Genomic DNA, 17,870 nt, shown 5'->3' on the forward strand with positions numbered 1-17,870 from the left:
CCAGCTTCTGGGATCTCTCTCCTCTACCTTCACAGGGTCCCCACTTTCACCACACAGCATATATCTTTGTACCTCTGCCTTTTCCCTGTCTTCTGTCTCAGCTACACATCTATCTTTTCTTTTGTCCACTTTCTCGGGTGGGGAGGACTTCCCTGGTACAGTTTTCCAATAGCCACCATGTAGTAGAGCAAACGCTGGATTCCAAGTCTGGACACCTGGGGTCAAGGCCAAGCCCTGTTTCCTACTGGCCATGTTACCCTAGACCTCTCCTCTGCTCTCGCAAAGTGAGGACATCAATTATCGTGAGAATTAAGATAATATCTGTAAACAGGTGAGCTATCAAGCATTATATAAGAGTGTTGGGCTTTATTCTCAAAGAGATACGGTCTTATCCCCTTAGGCTCAAACTCTCATCATTCCACACAGCCCACACTCAGGAACCTTTTGCGATTTCCATGTTTCACTCGACCCAACCACTTCCCAGTCAGATAAACCTCATTCTTCCCCTTGGCCCTCCCTAGCCTCTGGTTCCCTCACATCCTTTCTAGTTCAATCCCAAAGGTACTTCTACCCAAGCGAGCAAGGGCAACTCTCTGTATCATCATCACCCAGACGCTCACTTACGGCAGCATCTCCGTTTAGTAAAACAAACTCTTTTCAGAGAAATTTACCACCAGAGTGCCCATTCCACTTACAGAGTTAAGAATGACTCATTTTGAAAATACTGGTCAAAAGAATAAAAATACTTGCTGCTTTCTGGCAATACTTGCTGCTTTCCGGCAATACTTGCTATAAAACAAAGGTTTTCACTTAGATGAAATGTTTGAGAGGTCAGATATTAAAATTAAGAAGGCAATTAGACCATATTCCTAGGAAATGCAAACTGCAGATTTGACAATTAACTGATTTTGTCCAACCAAATAATTCAAGTCACAGAATGACATTTTCATGTAAATTAGCCAGGCAAGAATTTAAGAACTTAAAGGAGAGGAGATAAATATAAAATTCCCTGCCTCATTGGCCAGAAAGATCTACTTCTAATGGTTAACTTGGGCCATGTCATAACAAGAATGGATGCTAACTATGTGACGAGCACATGCCAATGACCTTGTATACATTATACAGATAAACTTATTTCATTCTGACAGTAACACTATAGAGTCAATATTGTTGTAGTTTAAATTTAGTATACTATACTATACTTATATATATATATTTTATAGTAGACAAGGAAACTGAAGCTCGGAGAGGTTAAATAACTTGCCCAAGGAATATCAGTTTAAGATCAAGTCGTTAATAGCTCCAGTTCCCAAGCTCTTAAGCACTTTACACCAAAATGGGCAATTCCTCAGTTAATTTCACTAAAACAGCCAGTTTGACTAAGACCACTCAAGCCTAGAACCTTCCGATGAAAGTCTTTGTTAGCTAATGATGGCCAACTGTTATTGTATGCTCACTATATGTCAAACTCTGTGCTAAGCAATTCAGTTGTGTTAACTCATTTAATCAACTCTATGAGGAAGGCTACTACTATCCCCATTTCACAGATGAGAAAACCAAGTAGCCAAGAAGCTTACTCTCAGATCCAAGGTTACCTGGTTAGTTAAAGGCAGAGTGAATTTGAACTTAATCTGGCTCCAGAGCCCTCCCTCCACATGTCAGGAACCTCTCTATCTAACTAACTCAGGATCAGAGGGGCAGGTGAGCTGTTGCCTGGACAGCTAGTATAAGCACATTCAAGTGCCCTTATAATGAGGACCATATAAGAGAGCACCTGTAGAGCAGCAAGATTAGTCCCTACTCCCGAGGTGAAGGCTACCACAGATGACCATGCCTCTGTAAATGGCTGAGGAGCTGTTGTTTATGGAGATCATAGACTGATCATGGGCTGCTCTGATTCCCTAACTAATTTTCTAGGACAGACCAAGCCCATGTGCCTAAGGTGCAAGCAAAATACCTGTAACAAAGTCATTACTTAGTCATTCAATATTCAAACAATACATTTTCCAATGCGGGGTTGAATTTAAGATAGCTGCTAAACTCTCTCCACTCTGAGAGAATGAAGTACAGGGTTGGGACTATATCTGTTTAAAAATACTGTGGTGAGAAAAACATAGATAAAATCCAAAATACCAGTTGTTATACTCATTCTACTCATTAATATACTCATTAATTAAACTTCCTAAATAATTCTCACCTGTCAACTCTACTTTCCACTCTGGAGACACAGCCATAGATTAAGGCTAAGTCTATGCAGCAGAAAACCCAAGTAGGGTGATGGAGACTTCACAACTGCCAGTGCACTCAGACAGTGAAGCCATTTCAAGGTGGATTTCCCATCCTGCATATTTTGGATTGTTTTGTGTTTTGCCTAAGCTACAGAGACAATCAACACTTAGATTTCAACTTAAGTGAAGGTGTCTATCACGTCACCTCTGAATCTCAGTGTCCGACCTTCCTCAATCTTTTTCCCCATCCCTCTGTGCCCCTAGAGGCTGTCAAAACTCAGGTCCCTGCCACAAGCCTGTCTCCCTGAGCACTGCCCCAGTTCTGTACATTTCTCTTCCTCTCCCCCATCAAAACTTAATTCAGAATTGGTACTTTCTAGGAGACAGTGGTAAAAAGCGCAGGCTCTGCAGACACGTTCCCAGAACCAATCTGGATCCGACTCCTCCTACTGTGTGATCTTGGGCAAGTTGCTTAACCTCCCTCAGCACCACTTCCTCATCTATGAAATGGGGATCAGGCATCCAACGACAGCTGTGAGGAATACATGCAAATCCCGCAGATAACACACTTTTGTGCAGACCCCTACCAAGGGCAGAAAACCGGGCAGCCATTTTTTATTATTTGCATTATAAGAGATTTCCCAACTCAGCTTAACCATTTGTCAAGAAACAAAAGTGAATAAACCAACGCTTAAAAACATCTTAATCCACATAAGTATCCAAGTAGTCCCCTACGTGAGGGGGGTATCTGTGGGCGGAGGGCTCTCCTGTGGCCAGTGACCACACCTACCAGGGCGTGGCCTGCTCCCAGGGTGAGCTCTGAGCCCCCCGCTATTTCTGCAAGGTCATTTAAGCCAGGTTTAGACTCAGTCCTGTGAAGCTAGACCTCCACTCCCTCCACAAAGTGGAAAACTGGTGAGAAGCCACATGGTTCGGGATCCTCAAAAGCCTTTGGACTGGAATATCATTGAGAAACAGCTGCGTTACCATTTAAATTACCGCACAAATGTTTTAGTTTTCATATAGCTTGAAACCTAACTTGAAAGAGAGTTCTAAAACTAGCAAAAAACATAAAATAATCTACAGAAATAATTCACTTTACAATTTTTTATTGGGTTCAGCTAGATTCAAGACACTGTGCTAAGTAAGAGAATTCAATGTATCATAAGCTTAAAATACAACTTCTCAATTATGGCTAAATAATAGGAAAGCTAATACGTTTCCCCAGACCTAAATGATTTCCTACCCTCTCAGAGACTAGAAATACTCAAAATACCTAAATTAGGCTGTCACAATGTCCTCCTGGAATCCCCGCAGGCCTGTTAAAGGTCACCTATCACTGTCTCTGTTTATAACCTATTGTGTAGGATTCCTCCACTGGAAAAAGGCCATGTGGACACATTTCTCACGCTTTAGAAAATACCGGGCAAGAGGGACATTCTGAGCTACTGAAAACTGCTCTTTTCCGGTCATCTCCCAGTGACAGAGGGCTCAAACGGCATGGAAATTTCAACTGTAAATTGATGTATCAATTAGCCAAACGACCGTCCCAGTAGCCTACGGCATGACTCTACTCAAAGATCTATGTCCGGCTTCATGTACCAACAGCAGGGGCCTCCATTTTCCGGCATTTCTAAGTCAATCCTGTAAACATTCTGCGGCAGGCATCGGATGCAACTGTTTACGGCCTTGGGCGCCTCCCGTGTTCTTGTCAAACACGCCCATGTGCTAGTCCTCTGATCTCCGACCGCTCACACAACAATGGCATTTAAACCTTTCAGCACCAGACTAGCAGATAACCAGGTTAAGGCTGCAACAACCTGCACACCACTACACTGGGCCATGCATCGCTAACAGGGACCCAGAGGTCTCTGGAGCTTTGGCAATTTCAGCCTTGTGATGTTGACATTTGGGGCGCGGTAACAGAGAACTAACCTTTAAGTAAAAGATAAGGTTAGTGGTTAGTATTCTAGTATTATTACCTATAAACAAATAAGGCATTTCATAAAAATGTAACTTAGTATTTCTACAGGGCCTAATTCTATTGTTGCAAACAATGCACTTAGATCTTCCTCAAGGCATTTCATAATAGACTATTTTGCTCCATAACAACCCAGAGAATCTTTGCTTTTAGCACCGAAAGACTGGGAGACAAATGCTTTTCCCTCCCAGTCCCAGTTTAATTCTCCTGTCAACTCTGAACTGCCCCTCACGGCCAGGTGACCACGGACTGCCTCTGGGGAAAGGTAAGGGCAGGACTCTTGGGCATTTGGGCGACGTGACCGAGGGGCTGGCACGGGTCCCCCCTCGCGCCAGACCTGCCCTGGCCAGGCGCCCCTGCGCGGGGCCCTCTCTCCGGCTCACCTAATGACCAGGAGTTCGTGGAGCAGATACGCAGCCGCGGCCAGCAAAGCTCCCCCGGTCAAGTAAAGGGTTTTCTTCCACCAGGGATCGGAGCCCAGCCCTGCCATGATCCCACCGTAATCCTGCAAAGGGAAAGCGATGATGTCCCCATAAAAGGAGAAGGGCTCCTCGGACCCGGCCCACCAGCCGAAGGAGGAGACGCTCTGGTTCCAGCTCAGATCCACCACGCACGGCCTGGACGAGGCAAAGGCAACCCCCCAGTGCATGCTGCGCGGCTGGCTGCGGGCGCCCCTCCCAGGGCCCGCGCCGCCCGCATGGGAAGGGGCCGGCGCGGCCGGGCGCGGACTCAGCTGCGCGCTGGGGGCGCGGGCGGCGCGGGCGGCGGCGACCGAGGCGGGGGCGGCGGCAGGGGAGGAGGAGGGGGAGGAGAAGGAGGAGGAGGAAGGGCGCGGACCGAGGGCGGCGGGCCTGGCCGGCGGGGCCGCGGGGCCCGTGGCGGCAGCGGCGGCCGCCGGCTCCCCCCGCAGCGGCCTCTCCGCGCCGCTCTTTGTGTCGGCGCCTGGAGAAGGCCGCGTGATGTCATTGCTCCCCGGGGCAGGGAAACAGAGGCGGGATAAAGTCACCTACCCCGCGCCCTGCCCCCGCCCCGCATCTCCGCGGTCCGGCGGCCTCCGCCCCGGCCGGAGCTGCAGGGCTGGGCGCGCCGGGCGGGCTCCGCGCCTCCAGGCGGCACGGCCTGGAACGGCGCGGCGCGCTGGGGCTGGGGCTGCGGAGGCGGCTGGAATGCGACTCCACGGGGAGGAAGCGACAGTCAGGGCCCGGATCTCCGTCCCCCACAACCCCCGGCCCGCCCTCCGCCTTCGCTCCAGCCCCTCCCGCAGGCCCGCGAGCGGGGAGCGCGCAGGACTCACCTGGGGCGGCGCGGAGCCGCGGGCAGGAAACGCCACCCCGCGGGGGCTGGGAACCAGGACCCGGATTAAGGTCGGGAATTAGACTGTTCTGGCCGTCAGGAAGGCGCTGTGTATATGCATAACTTATAACAACACTCTTATTACATTACACAAGTACAGCCATGTGCTCACGGCGGGGAGATGTCTGGTTTGACAACCAACAAAAATGTACCCCAGAAGATTTCCCCTCTGACAGACCCAGCTCAAGTCTTTCCCCTTGGAAATCATTGTCTGGGAACTCGCTGATGTGGGGTGTGGGGGTGGGGGTGTTTTTCCTTTCTTCTTCGGCGCAGAAAATGCCAAACGTGTGTGAGAGAGAGAGATCTTTTTTTCCCCCCTTTAACTTCATTTTTAACAGTTCATAAGCGCAAAGAATAGGACCGTGGTTCATAGAAGTTTATGATGTACACACCAATTTTAGCAAGAGCATGGAGAGTTTAAAATTGTTTGAAGGAACTGAAAAAAAATTCCGGTAGGGGCTTTATTACTCTTATGGTGAAAGGATGGATATAGGAACCCTCCAGGCTTTTGCATGAGGGAGTGGAGATTGGGGTGTAGGGAGACTCCTCTTCCTTTCTACTTTCCCTACCACCCAGCCCCTTAGAACAGGCAGCGAGTGCAGTCATATTCATAAAATACCAGACCCACTTGAGATAAGGGGAGGGGCTAGCCAGGCTGGTACCCAAGTACCAGCGCGTGAGGAGTCCCAAACACCGCTGTATACATTTATGTGACCTCTCAGGAAGAAGCAGTGTGTGTGGGTTGGAAGTGAACCTTCCATGAGCATGTTGCAAGGAGTGGAACCCAAAGGCCTGCTGGAGTGACAGAGATGGTCACTAGGCTGTCTTCCAGGGAGCAGGGCCAGGAGGCTGCAGGGCCGTGTCCACAGGAAGCAGAGTGGGCAATTTTGGGCTCAGAGCACAAACGCTCTGTGCCGAGAGGGCAGAAGGAGCACTGACACCAGTGATTCTCCGTTCTTCTTCTATGTCCTTCCCGCACAGCACTCGGCCTTTGCTCTCATTAAATGTTAGGCCGATATTTAGAGTATCAGTTCGACATCTGGTACTGAATTATGCGCTTCAGTGTCTAGGTCCAGCCGTGGGGATGGGCGTAAATTACCCTGAGTGGAGAAAAATGGAAGGCAAAAGGGAGAACCGATACTGACAAAACCTATGCCCAGAAAACGAGTTAGAAACCAGGTGAAGTTTAATATTTTGATCCCAGAGAGCCACTTACCGCATTTCCCTCTCACAACGGCTCTGGCAGGCAGACCTGCCCCGCCTGCTCGTGGAGGCCAGTGGCCCACGGCTGCTTCCTGGCAGTATCAGATTATCGGTGAGCATTATCTGGCCTTTGGTTCAAATATGGTTTAAATTTTCAGAGATTACCCTGAAGTGAACATCTTTAAGAAGCAGGTGTAGGTAAAATAAAATCCCGTAAGAGAAGCTAAAATATAATCTTAAACAATCTGATGCAAATTAAATTTTAGCTTTTAGGCCTATGGCACATAGGAGAAGAGAAGATTATTAGAACTCAGGGTTGTATAAAGATGAAAGGAGGCAGAGTAGACTCTCAGGAGTCAACAGACGCAAGAGTCAGGCAAAAGTTTGGTATGAGAGTGTCAGAACAAAGCTTTGGGGAAAAAGGAAGCAGCCATAGCTGCAAAGGCACAGCAGCATTGCTAGCATTAGCCAACTCTTCATGGAAGATCAGACTGAGCCCTACGTGGAAAAGTTGCTCCACAAAGGGGTGCAATCCAGCCACAGAGAAAAGGGAGACTACGCCTCAGGGGCAGGACTCAGCCCCCGAGGAGTGGTGGTGGTGTAATTAACAGCCAGTGGGGAACTGAACAGAGCTGCATTATCAGATTTGCTGAGGAGACTGACCCTTCAAAGAATGGCTCCTCAGAATCCCCTGTGTAGAGCCAGATCCCAGGCTCAAACCCCAGTGACTGTGCAGGACCCCCATCCTTCAGAGTGAAGATGTCGGGAGCTGAGCACGTCTGCCCTCCAGCTCCCCTCTCAGGGCTCCTTCAGCTAGTGCGATGGTATAAAGACCTTGGGAGCCAGAGTGGGCATCTTTCCTCCACCCCTCCCACCATCACCACCAATTCTAACAGCTTGGCCTCATAACCATGGACATTAGCTTCAAGCTAGAGGTATCTTGTGATTTTTCTTTTTCAAGGACTTTGTTTTACTAACAATTAAGGTATTACAAGACAAGAAAAGGGAAGGGACTAATATTTATTGAACATCTGTCTAGTGATATATTTTTTCAGTAATTTTTCAAAACAATCTGTATTAGTTAAGTCTTGTCATCCCTATTTTATAAATGAGGAAACTGAGGCTCAGAGAGGTAAATTAACAAGTTCAATTCCCAGACCTAGGTAATGATAGAGCCAGGATTCAAACCCAGTGCGTCTCAACCAGCAGCCCTTTGGGCTGTCCACCACCTGTGACGTCTCTCATACCAAGTACTAGTGCGGGAGCGCTGTCCATGGTATTCCTTCTTTACGCCATCAGTCTGTGGCTCAATTCTGAACCATATCTAAATCCACTGTCTACAAGGCCTCAAACACCTGCAGGTTATGCTGTCTCCTTCTGAGAAAGGTGAATTCAGACAGTTCCTTATGCAGATATTGCTATGCCTGTGTCACATCACTCTGCAACCAGGCCATGACGATATGACAGGGAACAACTAAATCAGTGCTTCCCAAACTTTGCACATGTATCAAGTGGAGCTCTGCCATGGTGATCAAATAAGGGACAATTAGATCAGTGCTTCTCAAATGTTACTGTGCCTGTGAATCACTGGGGATCTTGTTTACATGCAAATTCTGGCTCAAGAGTTCTGGGGTGGGGTCTGAAAGTCTGCATTTCTGAGAAGCTTCCAGGTGAGACCAGACCACACTTTGATTAACAGTGGTCTAGACCACCAGCTTACAAGGAGGATCAAAAACTCTGCCCAAAAGGGATACCCCATGTTGGATGGTTCCTAATCAACCCAATCAAGTCACCATTCTTGATGAATTTGGACACCAGACGTATGGATAAATTTATTGAGACAGCAATAGAATCAGAAATGGAAAGAAAATGAATCCAGACTTAAGAAGAGCAATTAGAACAGAGAGCAATGCATGTCCTTTCTGAGAGGTTGATCTGATGCCCAAGTGCTGGGGGCTGAAGAAGAAGCCACGGGTCAGGAGAGATGGGGTGGGAGGTCAGGAGGTAAAGGAGAAGACACAGGATCCTGGGGGATTGGTGATATCAGACCGCAAAGACCATAGACAAATGAATAAAATATTTTAAAAATTTCATCTATCCTGGAAAAAGTTTTCAAAGAATGTTAAGCTTCATGTTTCAAAATATGGCTTAAGAGATTTAAGACTTCGCTGCCATGGTAATAAGTGGATGTGATGTTGGCACTATTGCTGATTTTACATAATGAAATTTACTATGCTATATTCAAAAAATAAACAATTTACTTGATAATGTTACCCTAAATTTTATTGTAAAGCTCCTGCTTTCTTGGCTTGACTTGTGGGGAAGAGATCTAATACCACCCTGCCCAGGTATCCTGACTCCTAACCAACATTATAGCTGGCAGCCAGTATGTCATCATAAGGTGACTTGGCCTGTCTACTTTCCGATCTACCAGACTTGGGCATTTTATAAATCATTATGCAACTCTCAGAAAACATTCCCTGCAAGATTGACTTGATGCTGAGAGAAGACATGCAAATAATAACTAGGCTCAGATAAGTGAGGGGCAGTTGAGAAGGTGGGTCACAAGAAGGGTTTGGGAGATTTAGAGCTTGGGCAGTATATTAGTTTGCTAGGTCTGCTATAACAAAGTACCACAGACTGGATGGCTTAAACAACAGAAGTTTATTTCCTCACAGTTTTGGAGGCTAGATGTCTGAGATCAATGTGTTGGGAAGGTTGATTTCTTCTGAGCCTCTCTCCTTGGCTTTTTCATGGCCATCATATCCCTGTGTCTTTACATGGTCTTTCCTCTGTACATCTGTGTCCTAATCTCCTCTTCTTATAAAGACACCAATCATATTGGATTAGGGCCACCCTAATGACCTCATTTTAACCTTAATTACCTCTTTGAAGGCCCTATCTCCAAATACAGTCAAATATTGAGGTACTCCTGGGGGTTAGGACTTCAATATATGGATTTTTAGGAGGACACAATTCAGCCCATAACAGACAGCCTATAGAATGCCCAAGTGGAGATGCCCAGTGGCAACTGAATGCAAGGCTTTAGAGAAGAGATTTGGGCCTGGGATTGAGATGGCTGGGGTCATTAAAGGCAAGGGAGTAGACTTGAGAAGTGAGGGTTAATGCTATGCTAGAGGAGAGAAGGGCCAAGGACAAAACCCTGAGAACACCACATTTAAAGGATGGCTAGAGGAAGAGAGGCCCATCTGGTACTGGCTTGACACAAGGTTGACATAAAGAAAGCCATATTGTAGAAAAGAAATCATACTGTAGCTTTGAATGCCCTCTGATTAACTAACCCAGCTGGATACGCACCCTCTAGGAAATATACATGCTCTGTAGATTTTATGGCCCCTGCTTGCGTATGTACCTCCCAGCTGTGATAAGATGATAACTTTGTTTTTTTGAGTTCACTAGGAATGTGATGACCCCTGGACAGAGATTCTATGCTGATAGCCATCACCAACGAAAACTGAAAGATCTGGTGTGGTGACTCCCAGTCTGTAACACCAGAGGGCCAACATTCCTAACCTACTCCCCTAAAACCCACTGGCCTACATAACTGCCTCAAGATTCTGTGCCCCCCTTAAGATGGTTTTTTAGAACACTAGTCCACCATCTTCTGATTTGCTAGCTCATCACTTAATAAAATGCCCTTTCTCTGCCACCATCTTGCCTCTCGATGGATTGCCTTTTTGTCTTGAGGCAAGCAGATCGTGCCCTTTGCGCAGTAACACATCCAGAAAACAGAAGGAGAAAGAAGGCCAGGAAGGAAGCCAGAGAGGGTTTGGGGCTGCAGAAGCCAAGGGAAGAGGGTGTCTCAGGAAAGTGTGAGGTGGGGTCAATAGGGTCATATGGTCCCCAAAAGCCGAGTGAAACAAATTTAGCCAGCAGCATGGACATCACTGACCTTGGCAGGAGAGCTCATTCAAGTGCCAAGGGGGCAGAAGCTAGGCTTGATGATAAGTGCAGATAACACCTGCAACCAATTTGGCTGTGAAAGAGGAACGCAAACGTAACAGTTGGAGGGAGAAATAAATATTTCTCCATTCTTTTAAAAAAGCGATTATGTAATTTATTTTTAATATAAATACATGAACACGGTACAAAATTCAAAAGCTACAAAGAAGAATGCAATGAACAGTAAATCTCTATGCAGATATTCTCCCCTGGCCTCCCTTTGTACTCTGACTCTCCCCCCTGCTCCTTGCCCTGGAGGCTGACCTGCATCAATGACTTCCTTGCACCACAGCTTCCGGTTGTACACACTGAAACTTCCCTCATGGAGTTTGCCCTGTGGTGGGGATTAGAGGCCAGGAGGACAGTAGGGAAGGGTTGACTAACCATGAGTATCTTTTCCTGCAGAGTCACCCTAAGCCATGGCTCCTATCAATCAGGCAGCTCTCTCTACATAGCTTTCTCTGTGGGTTTCAGGAACTAAGTCCACACATTTCTCCTTCAGCAGGAGGGGTGGTAAGGGCTTCCTACTGTTGCTAGCCCTGCAGCTCTGCACTGTTGTAAATAGTCCACTTATTAAACGCTCCTCAAAATATCCAGCTTGTGTGTGCCTTCAGTTTCCTGCTGGGACCCTGAGGGACAGTCTCCCTCCTAACTGTCTTCCCACTACTCAGTTCTCCTCCCCAGAGACAAATGCAGTTGTCAGCTTCTGTGTTCATTTCCAGAAATAGTCTATGCATTATAGAAGCATAACCTGTATATATGTACATATATATTATTTTAAATAATTTTTACGCAAATTGTGTCATTTAACTGCCTGTCCTGCAACTCACTTTCTTTTCTTTTTTTCTCTTGAATATAGAACTTCCAAGCTTCTTGATTCTTTCCTTCTTTTTTTATAGCTGCATAAAATATAGTGGTTGTACATATTTATACATAAACATACACATATATACATACATACATATATTTCTAAAAGTGGGATTTCTGGGTCAAAAGAGCATTGTAATTGTGATAGATATTGCCACATTGCCCTCCAAAGAGGGCAGTTTACTCTCTCAAAAGTTTTGAAAGCATCTGTTTCCTCATACGTACCCTTACCACACATATTCTTAAATGTTTTGATCTTTCCTAATTTGGTAAGTGAGAAAGCTTTGTCTCACTGTAGTTTCAAATTTATGTTTCTCTTATTGTGTGTGAGGTTGAGTGCATTTTTTAAAAAGATGCATTTGTATTGACTTTTCTGTGAATTGTTTATTTTTTACTGGGTTATTAGTATTTTTTATTGATTTATATGAGCTCCTAATGGGAAAAAAACAACTCTTTGTGAATTGATTTCCAAATATTTTCCTTAGTTTGTTGTTTTTCAATATTTTTCTTCTATGTCTTCTTGGTTTTCTATCATAGTTTTAGAGAGGCCTTCTCCTCTGAATGGGATGTTCCAATCTATGATTTCAGATGTTCTTAAGTGACCTCAAGTGCTGGATGTCACTGTAAAGGTAGAAGCCTCTAGAGACAAGGTCCTATTGCTGATGAGGTCGGACACCAATGATCCACATAGACATTGGAGTGACTCAGGAAGATGGGAGGACTTAGGGAGGGGAAGAAGAACAAAGATGCTGCGATTGAGGGGAATGACCAGAAGTGGGGTGTGGCAATAAAGGAAAAAGTAAAGGACAGAAGAGCTGGATTTGAGGCTTGGAGACAGGAGAGCTTTTACACAGAGTAATGACAATGAGTGAAGAGCCCACAAACCCCATCTCCCAACTCTGAGGTTCATAGAAACTGTGAAACTACCTTTCAAAATGGCTCCAGGTGAAACTATATCCTCAGAGGAGAGGTTTCAGTGAAGGTAGGCAGTAAAGGAAACTTTGATGAAGACTTGAGCAGTAGCGTAATTCATAAATCATTGTCAATGCAAATAACCAATAACCAATCTATTGGTAAGAAAGCTAAGGTGAGTTTTATTTGAGCCAAGCTGAGGACTAGCCCAGGAACACAGTCTCCACAAGCGATGAAAGCATTCCAGAGAAGCAGGGTTTTCAGCACAATTTTTATGCCTTTTCAGAACAAAGAACATACATCAAACATGTCAAGGCTACATATTTCTCAAAGTTTCAAAGAGATTTTTAGTTACAGATTAGCATATATACAGCAGGTCAACACGACCCTGGCATCTGGGAAAGGAAACTTATCTTCAAAGGAGTGCAGGTATTGGCATCATAGGAAGGGAGGCATTCATTCCTATTTTCAAAGAGCACATTCTTTGCTTTGGGAAAATGTTTACTCTAATGGTTAAAGTAGATGTACAATGTATGATTGACCGACCATAAGTCAGGCTTCTTTAGCTTACATACAGTTCAGGCCAAATCAGGTTTAAACTAGAATAGCTTCTCCATATACCTCAATATGTAAAAATTGCTTATAACATCCCTCCCACAGGGCCAGCCCCGTGGCTAAGCGGTTAAGTGTGTGCGCTCTGCTGCTGGCGGCCCGGGTTCAGATCCCGGGTGCGCACCGACGCACCGCTTCTCCAGCCATGCTGAGGCCACATCCCACGTACAGCAACTAGAAGGATCTGCGGCTATGACATACAACTATCTACTGGGGCTTTGGGGGGAAAAAAATAAATAAATAAAATCTTTAAAAAAAAAATCCCTCCCACACCTTTTTTTATTTTTTTCCTGAGGAAGATTCACTCTGAGCTAACATCCATTGCCAATCTTCCTCTTTTTTGTATGTGGGTCACTGCCACAGCATGGTTGATGAGTAGCGTAGGTCCAAGCTCAGGAACCAAACCCAGGCCACTGAAGCAGAGCACACCAAATTTAACCATTAGGCCATGAGTCCAGCCCAACATTTTCCCCTTTGATCAATAATCTTTTGATAGAAAGCATTGGTGATCAAGATATTGTCCCTTGATACCAGGGTGGTGTTGCCTGCCCTGGGTCCATTATGTCCCTTGGTGCTAGGCTTTTATCTTACTGATTTGCCTAGTTATCTACAGTGGGGGAAAGTTCCAGGTAAAAGCCATGTATAGTGGACAAGCATAGAGGTATAGGCTGATGGGAGATCACTTTAGAGGTTATACATATTGTCAATCAAATCGAATTGTCACACAAACATTGTACATGTGCTTTTATGTGACTTTTTGCAATCACATTGTTTATAATGTTTATAGAACAGGTATAGTAACAATAAATAGAAACCAATCAATAATATTTGAAGTAGCCAATGAGGAGTAGGCATGGATTTAAAGAGACAAGAAAAGAAGCCAAAGAATTTGTTTCAGGTATCTTTGTAATTTTGCACTAGTTTAAATATTTGTTTGCCTCCTTTATTCATTGTTATCTGTACTTTATGATAAGTTTGGGCAGACTGGTTTAATGTAGTAATAAGGTCTTCAGTTGATACCTGCAATGATTTTTCAGGCCAATTAAATTCTATTGAAATTACATCTTGAGGTGGATGTTGTTCTATTTCCCAAACATATGATCATCAATATCAATATTAGTATAAGTCTTATTAAAGTGAGGCAATTCTATTTGATTATTAAAGCCAGTATTACACCACATAGCAGTAAAGCTATGATAAAAGATACTTTGATTATAATACAGGTCAGAAAGAATAACAGAGATGTTTTTTAAACTTTCCCAACAAAATTTTCCTTTAGCTATATACCATATATTTGCCTGTATGGGTGTGGTTGTTATAAGCCAAGTAGTAGTAAATTTGGGGTTCCTTTGTTGCTCAGGGCATAGTCATATGCCCTAATGGAATTTGCATATCTGAGTGGATATAGGGGTCCAGTAAAAATTATTTGATATTAAGGCCCATCTTTGCCCACAGGGAGAATTCTGGTAGAATTCAAAATGGTCCCTATTCCTACTAGTTGAACAACATCGTAGGTGTGGCTTACTGTAAGTTTAGGCACTAAAGCTGTGATTAAACATTTACATGAATTACAGGAAGCGTTGACATTTTTCCATAAGTTAAGTGGTCTATGTAATTTCCATAGATGTGCGTTTTGGGCTTCTGCCATAAGAAAGGAAGACCAGGGCTGGCCCCGTGGCTTAGCGGTTAAGTGCGCGTGCTCCGCAGCTGGCGGCCCAGGTTCGGATCCCAGGCGCACACCAACGCACAGCTTCTCCGGCCATGCTGAGGCTGCGTCCCACATACGGCAACTAGAGGGATGTGCAGCTATGACATACAACTATCTACTGGGGCTTTGGGGGAAAAATAAATAGATAAATAAATCTTTAAAGAAAGGAAGACCATTGGCCGCTTGCTACTTCAGATTCCATTTGGATTAGCGTGTCTGAAATCCCTTGCTCAGTTAAAGTACATGCTCTTTCCCATTGGTGGGTATGGGCACTTTCTGCCATGATACGTTCAGTTTCTTTTAACCATTTTATTGGTGCTAGATTATCAGTCCAAGCAGATTTCCATCCTTTACCTTCCTCCTGAAATAACAGGCCTTCTAATTTACCCTTTTTTGTTAAAATATTTTTTTTTCTTCTGAATGTCTTTCTTCAGTAAAAGCAAGTTCTGCCTGTCCAGGAATACCTAATCCTGATCTTGCAGCTCCTAAAGCTCATTTTGTCCTTTGAGGCCAGTGCTGATTAATCCACCAAACATGTTGTTGCCATTGTAGGCTAACAGTGTTGGTACAATTAGGATAAAGCTTTTGGACTTAAAAACGTTGAGTTCCCCAGACTAATGTGAAGTGGGTAATAGTAACACCTGAAGATAACTTTGTTTGGGTATGCCATAAGGCTTCCCATAATCTTCCTGGTCTTACAGTAAGGTTAAGCTTAGGAGGGGGTTGAACCCACGAGGTTACCCCTAAAATGGAATTTTTGACAGTTATCCATTGTTTTGTCTTATTCTGTTTTAGGCTGTTTCATCCACAAACACATGGTTTATGAGTGCATTGGATATTTTGACATACTGGGCAAGCAGCCACTAAATTTTTTCCATTGTACCCAGGGACTTTTCTTAATAATTGGTCATCTAAGTTTATAGATACACAATGGTCAGTTTGTTGGGTATTATATACAATGTGAGTTAGATTTGCATTAGGTAACAGTTTTTGAAAAATTTTCCCTAGTAATGGCCCCTTGTATATATGTGTGTATATATATCCCAAAAAATAGTTACAAAAGGCAGGGGAATATTAGGGTATGCCCAAGGAGTCATAAACACTTCATCGAAGTCATAATTATAAGACTAAAGTTGTGTTTGGAGTTATATTAGTTAGATTAGCAGGTAACCATGATATTTCTTTGGGATGAAATAGAGGGGAAGAGGGAATAAACAAGCAGGTCCAATATTATCCAAAATAGCGGGTATAATAAAATGGAGGAAAAGTAGGAATACAAGCCTGGTCTCGAGTCTTAGGAGGTGTTGTCTACCCTGATGTCACCTGCTTCTCATCCTGGCTTGATGGTGCTTTTCTTAGTCAGATGAATTCGTGTGTCAGAAACAGGAATTGAAATCCACTCAGGTGGAGGGGTATTTTTAAATGAGAAATGTGAATCCATGAGTTTATGCCATTTAATTTTGCAGCTCGTGGATTGGTTAAGAGTACCTGGTATGCTCTTTTCCAATGGGGCTGCAAAGAGTCTTTTATTTGATGTCTCTTCCAATAAACAAAATCTCCAAGCTGTAGTCCAGGATCCTTAAGGTCTTCATCTCCCAGGAGCTCACTGTGAAAAGAATCAGCTACCAGCCTTTCATTTCTTTTAAGTGTCTCAATAAGACCTTGACAATGATGCAATATATTTCCCTTAAATAAAGCTGGTTCATTCATTCCCTTGTCTAATTGCATAGGCCGTCCTGTTATTCTTTCAAAAGGAGACAGCTGATGTTTACCGAAAGGCGTAGATCTAAGACTGAGGAGCACTAGTGGAAGAGCTTTTTGACCATGAGAGTTTAAATGCTTCTGAAAGTTTTGCCTGTTGAATTTTGATTGTGCCATTATTTCTTTCCATCAGTCTTGAGGACTGGGGATGATAAGCACAGTGAAAGCGCTACATTATTGGCCAAATGTCACAAATAGATTTAGTTATTTGTCCAATGAAATGAGTTGCTCAGTCACTATGTAACTTGATAGGAATTCCCCAAACAGGAATGATTCTTTCCAGTAACAATTTACCTACTGTTAAAGCCATTGCAAAAACCCAATGTGAAAACATACAAATCTAATTACTAAGATACATTTGTATCCTAGAGATGGTGACATTTGAACAAAGTCCAATTGCCATACCTCAAAGAGTCCCTTAGGAAGAGGAAAGTGGCCTTGTGATGCAAGAGGTTTCCCAGGATTGTCTTTAGGATATGTAGTACAACAAGCAAAGGCTATATGAGCCACTGGGGGAGAAATTTTCCAAAAATATTGTTTTCCCCATAAAATCATCTTTTCAGGGGCCCAATGAGTTAATTGATTATATGCTGAAGCAAAGGCAATTGTGCTCCAACAGGCACTATGGGTTTTTTATTGGGCCCAAACCACATTTGTGTGGTGGGGGTCAACAATGTCCCCTTTTTGTTGCCATGTTTGTTTTTCTTCTTCTGCGTTGATTTCCTGAGACTATAGAAGGAAAACTTTTACTGGGTTAGTGGGATTAACAGAGAGCAATGGGCATTCTTGAGGCCGGACAGGATGAGTATTTAAAGCTGCCTGCTAGGCAGCAATATCAGCAAGTTGATTTCCTTTAGCTTCTAAGTGTCAGATTTGGAATGCCCTGGTATTTTAATAATTGCTGATGGTTTTGGTACTTGTATAGCATTTAACAATTCTGCAACTTGTTTTCAATTTTTTATAGGTTTCCCTGAAGAAGTTAAAAACCCTCATTGTTTCCATAGCATTCCAAGTCATGTACCGAGGCTGGCCTGGTGGCATAGTGGTTAAGTTCGCAAGCTCCAGTCTGGTGGCCCGAGGATTGTGGGTTCAGATTCTGGGGACACCTACACACCGCTTATCAAGCCATGCTGTGGCAGGCGTCCCACATATAAAGTAGAGGAAGATGGGCACGGATGTTAGCCCAGGGCCAATCTTCCTCAGCAAAAGGAGGAGGATTGGCAACAGATGTTAGTTCAGGGCTAATCTTCCTCATCAAAAAAAAAAAATTAAACAAAAAAGA

At 44.2% G+C, this 17,870-nt stretch overlaps 1 protein-coding gene across 3 annotated transcripts in view; it reads right to left on the minus strand.

Annotated features, from left to right (window-relative positions):
- Positions 1 to 5,317, minus strand: part of FAXC (failed axon connections homolog, metaxin like GST domain containing) — a 70,676-nt gene extending 65,359 nt beyond the window's left edge. The window contains exons 1-2 of one of the 3 annotated variants that reach the window (XM_087443910.1): positions 5,220 to 5,317; positions 4,593 to 4,714 (exon numbers count right to left, since the gene is read on the minus strand). In XM_087443910.1, the coding sequence (XP_087300036.1) occupies positions 4,593 to 4,699 (107 nt within the window). In that variant the 5' untranslated portion in view covers positions 4,700 to 4,714; positions 5,220 to 5,317. Of the gene's footprint in view, positions 1 to 4,592; positions 5,114 to 5,219 lie in introns of those variants that run through there. The other 2 variants (XM_087443909.1, XM_004422144.3) reach the window with 2 other exon arrangements.
- Between the last annotated feature and the right edge of the window lie 12,553 nt (positions 5,318 to 17,870).

The sequence above is a fragment of the Ceratotherium simum genome, chromosome 19 (genome assembly GCF_057802395.1).
Source record: "Ceratotherium simum simum isolate JZ-2026a chromosome 19, ASM5780239v1, whole genome shotgun sequence".
NCBI lineage: Eukaryota > Metazoa > Chordata > Mammalia > Perissodactyla > Rhinocerotidae > Ceratotherium > Ceratotherium simum.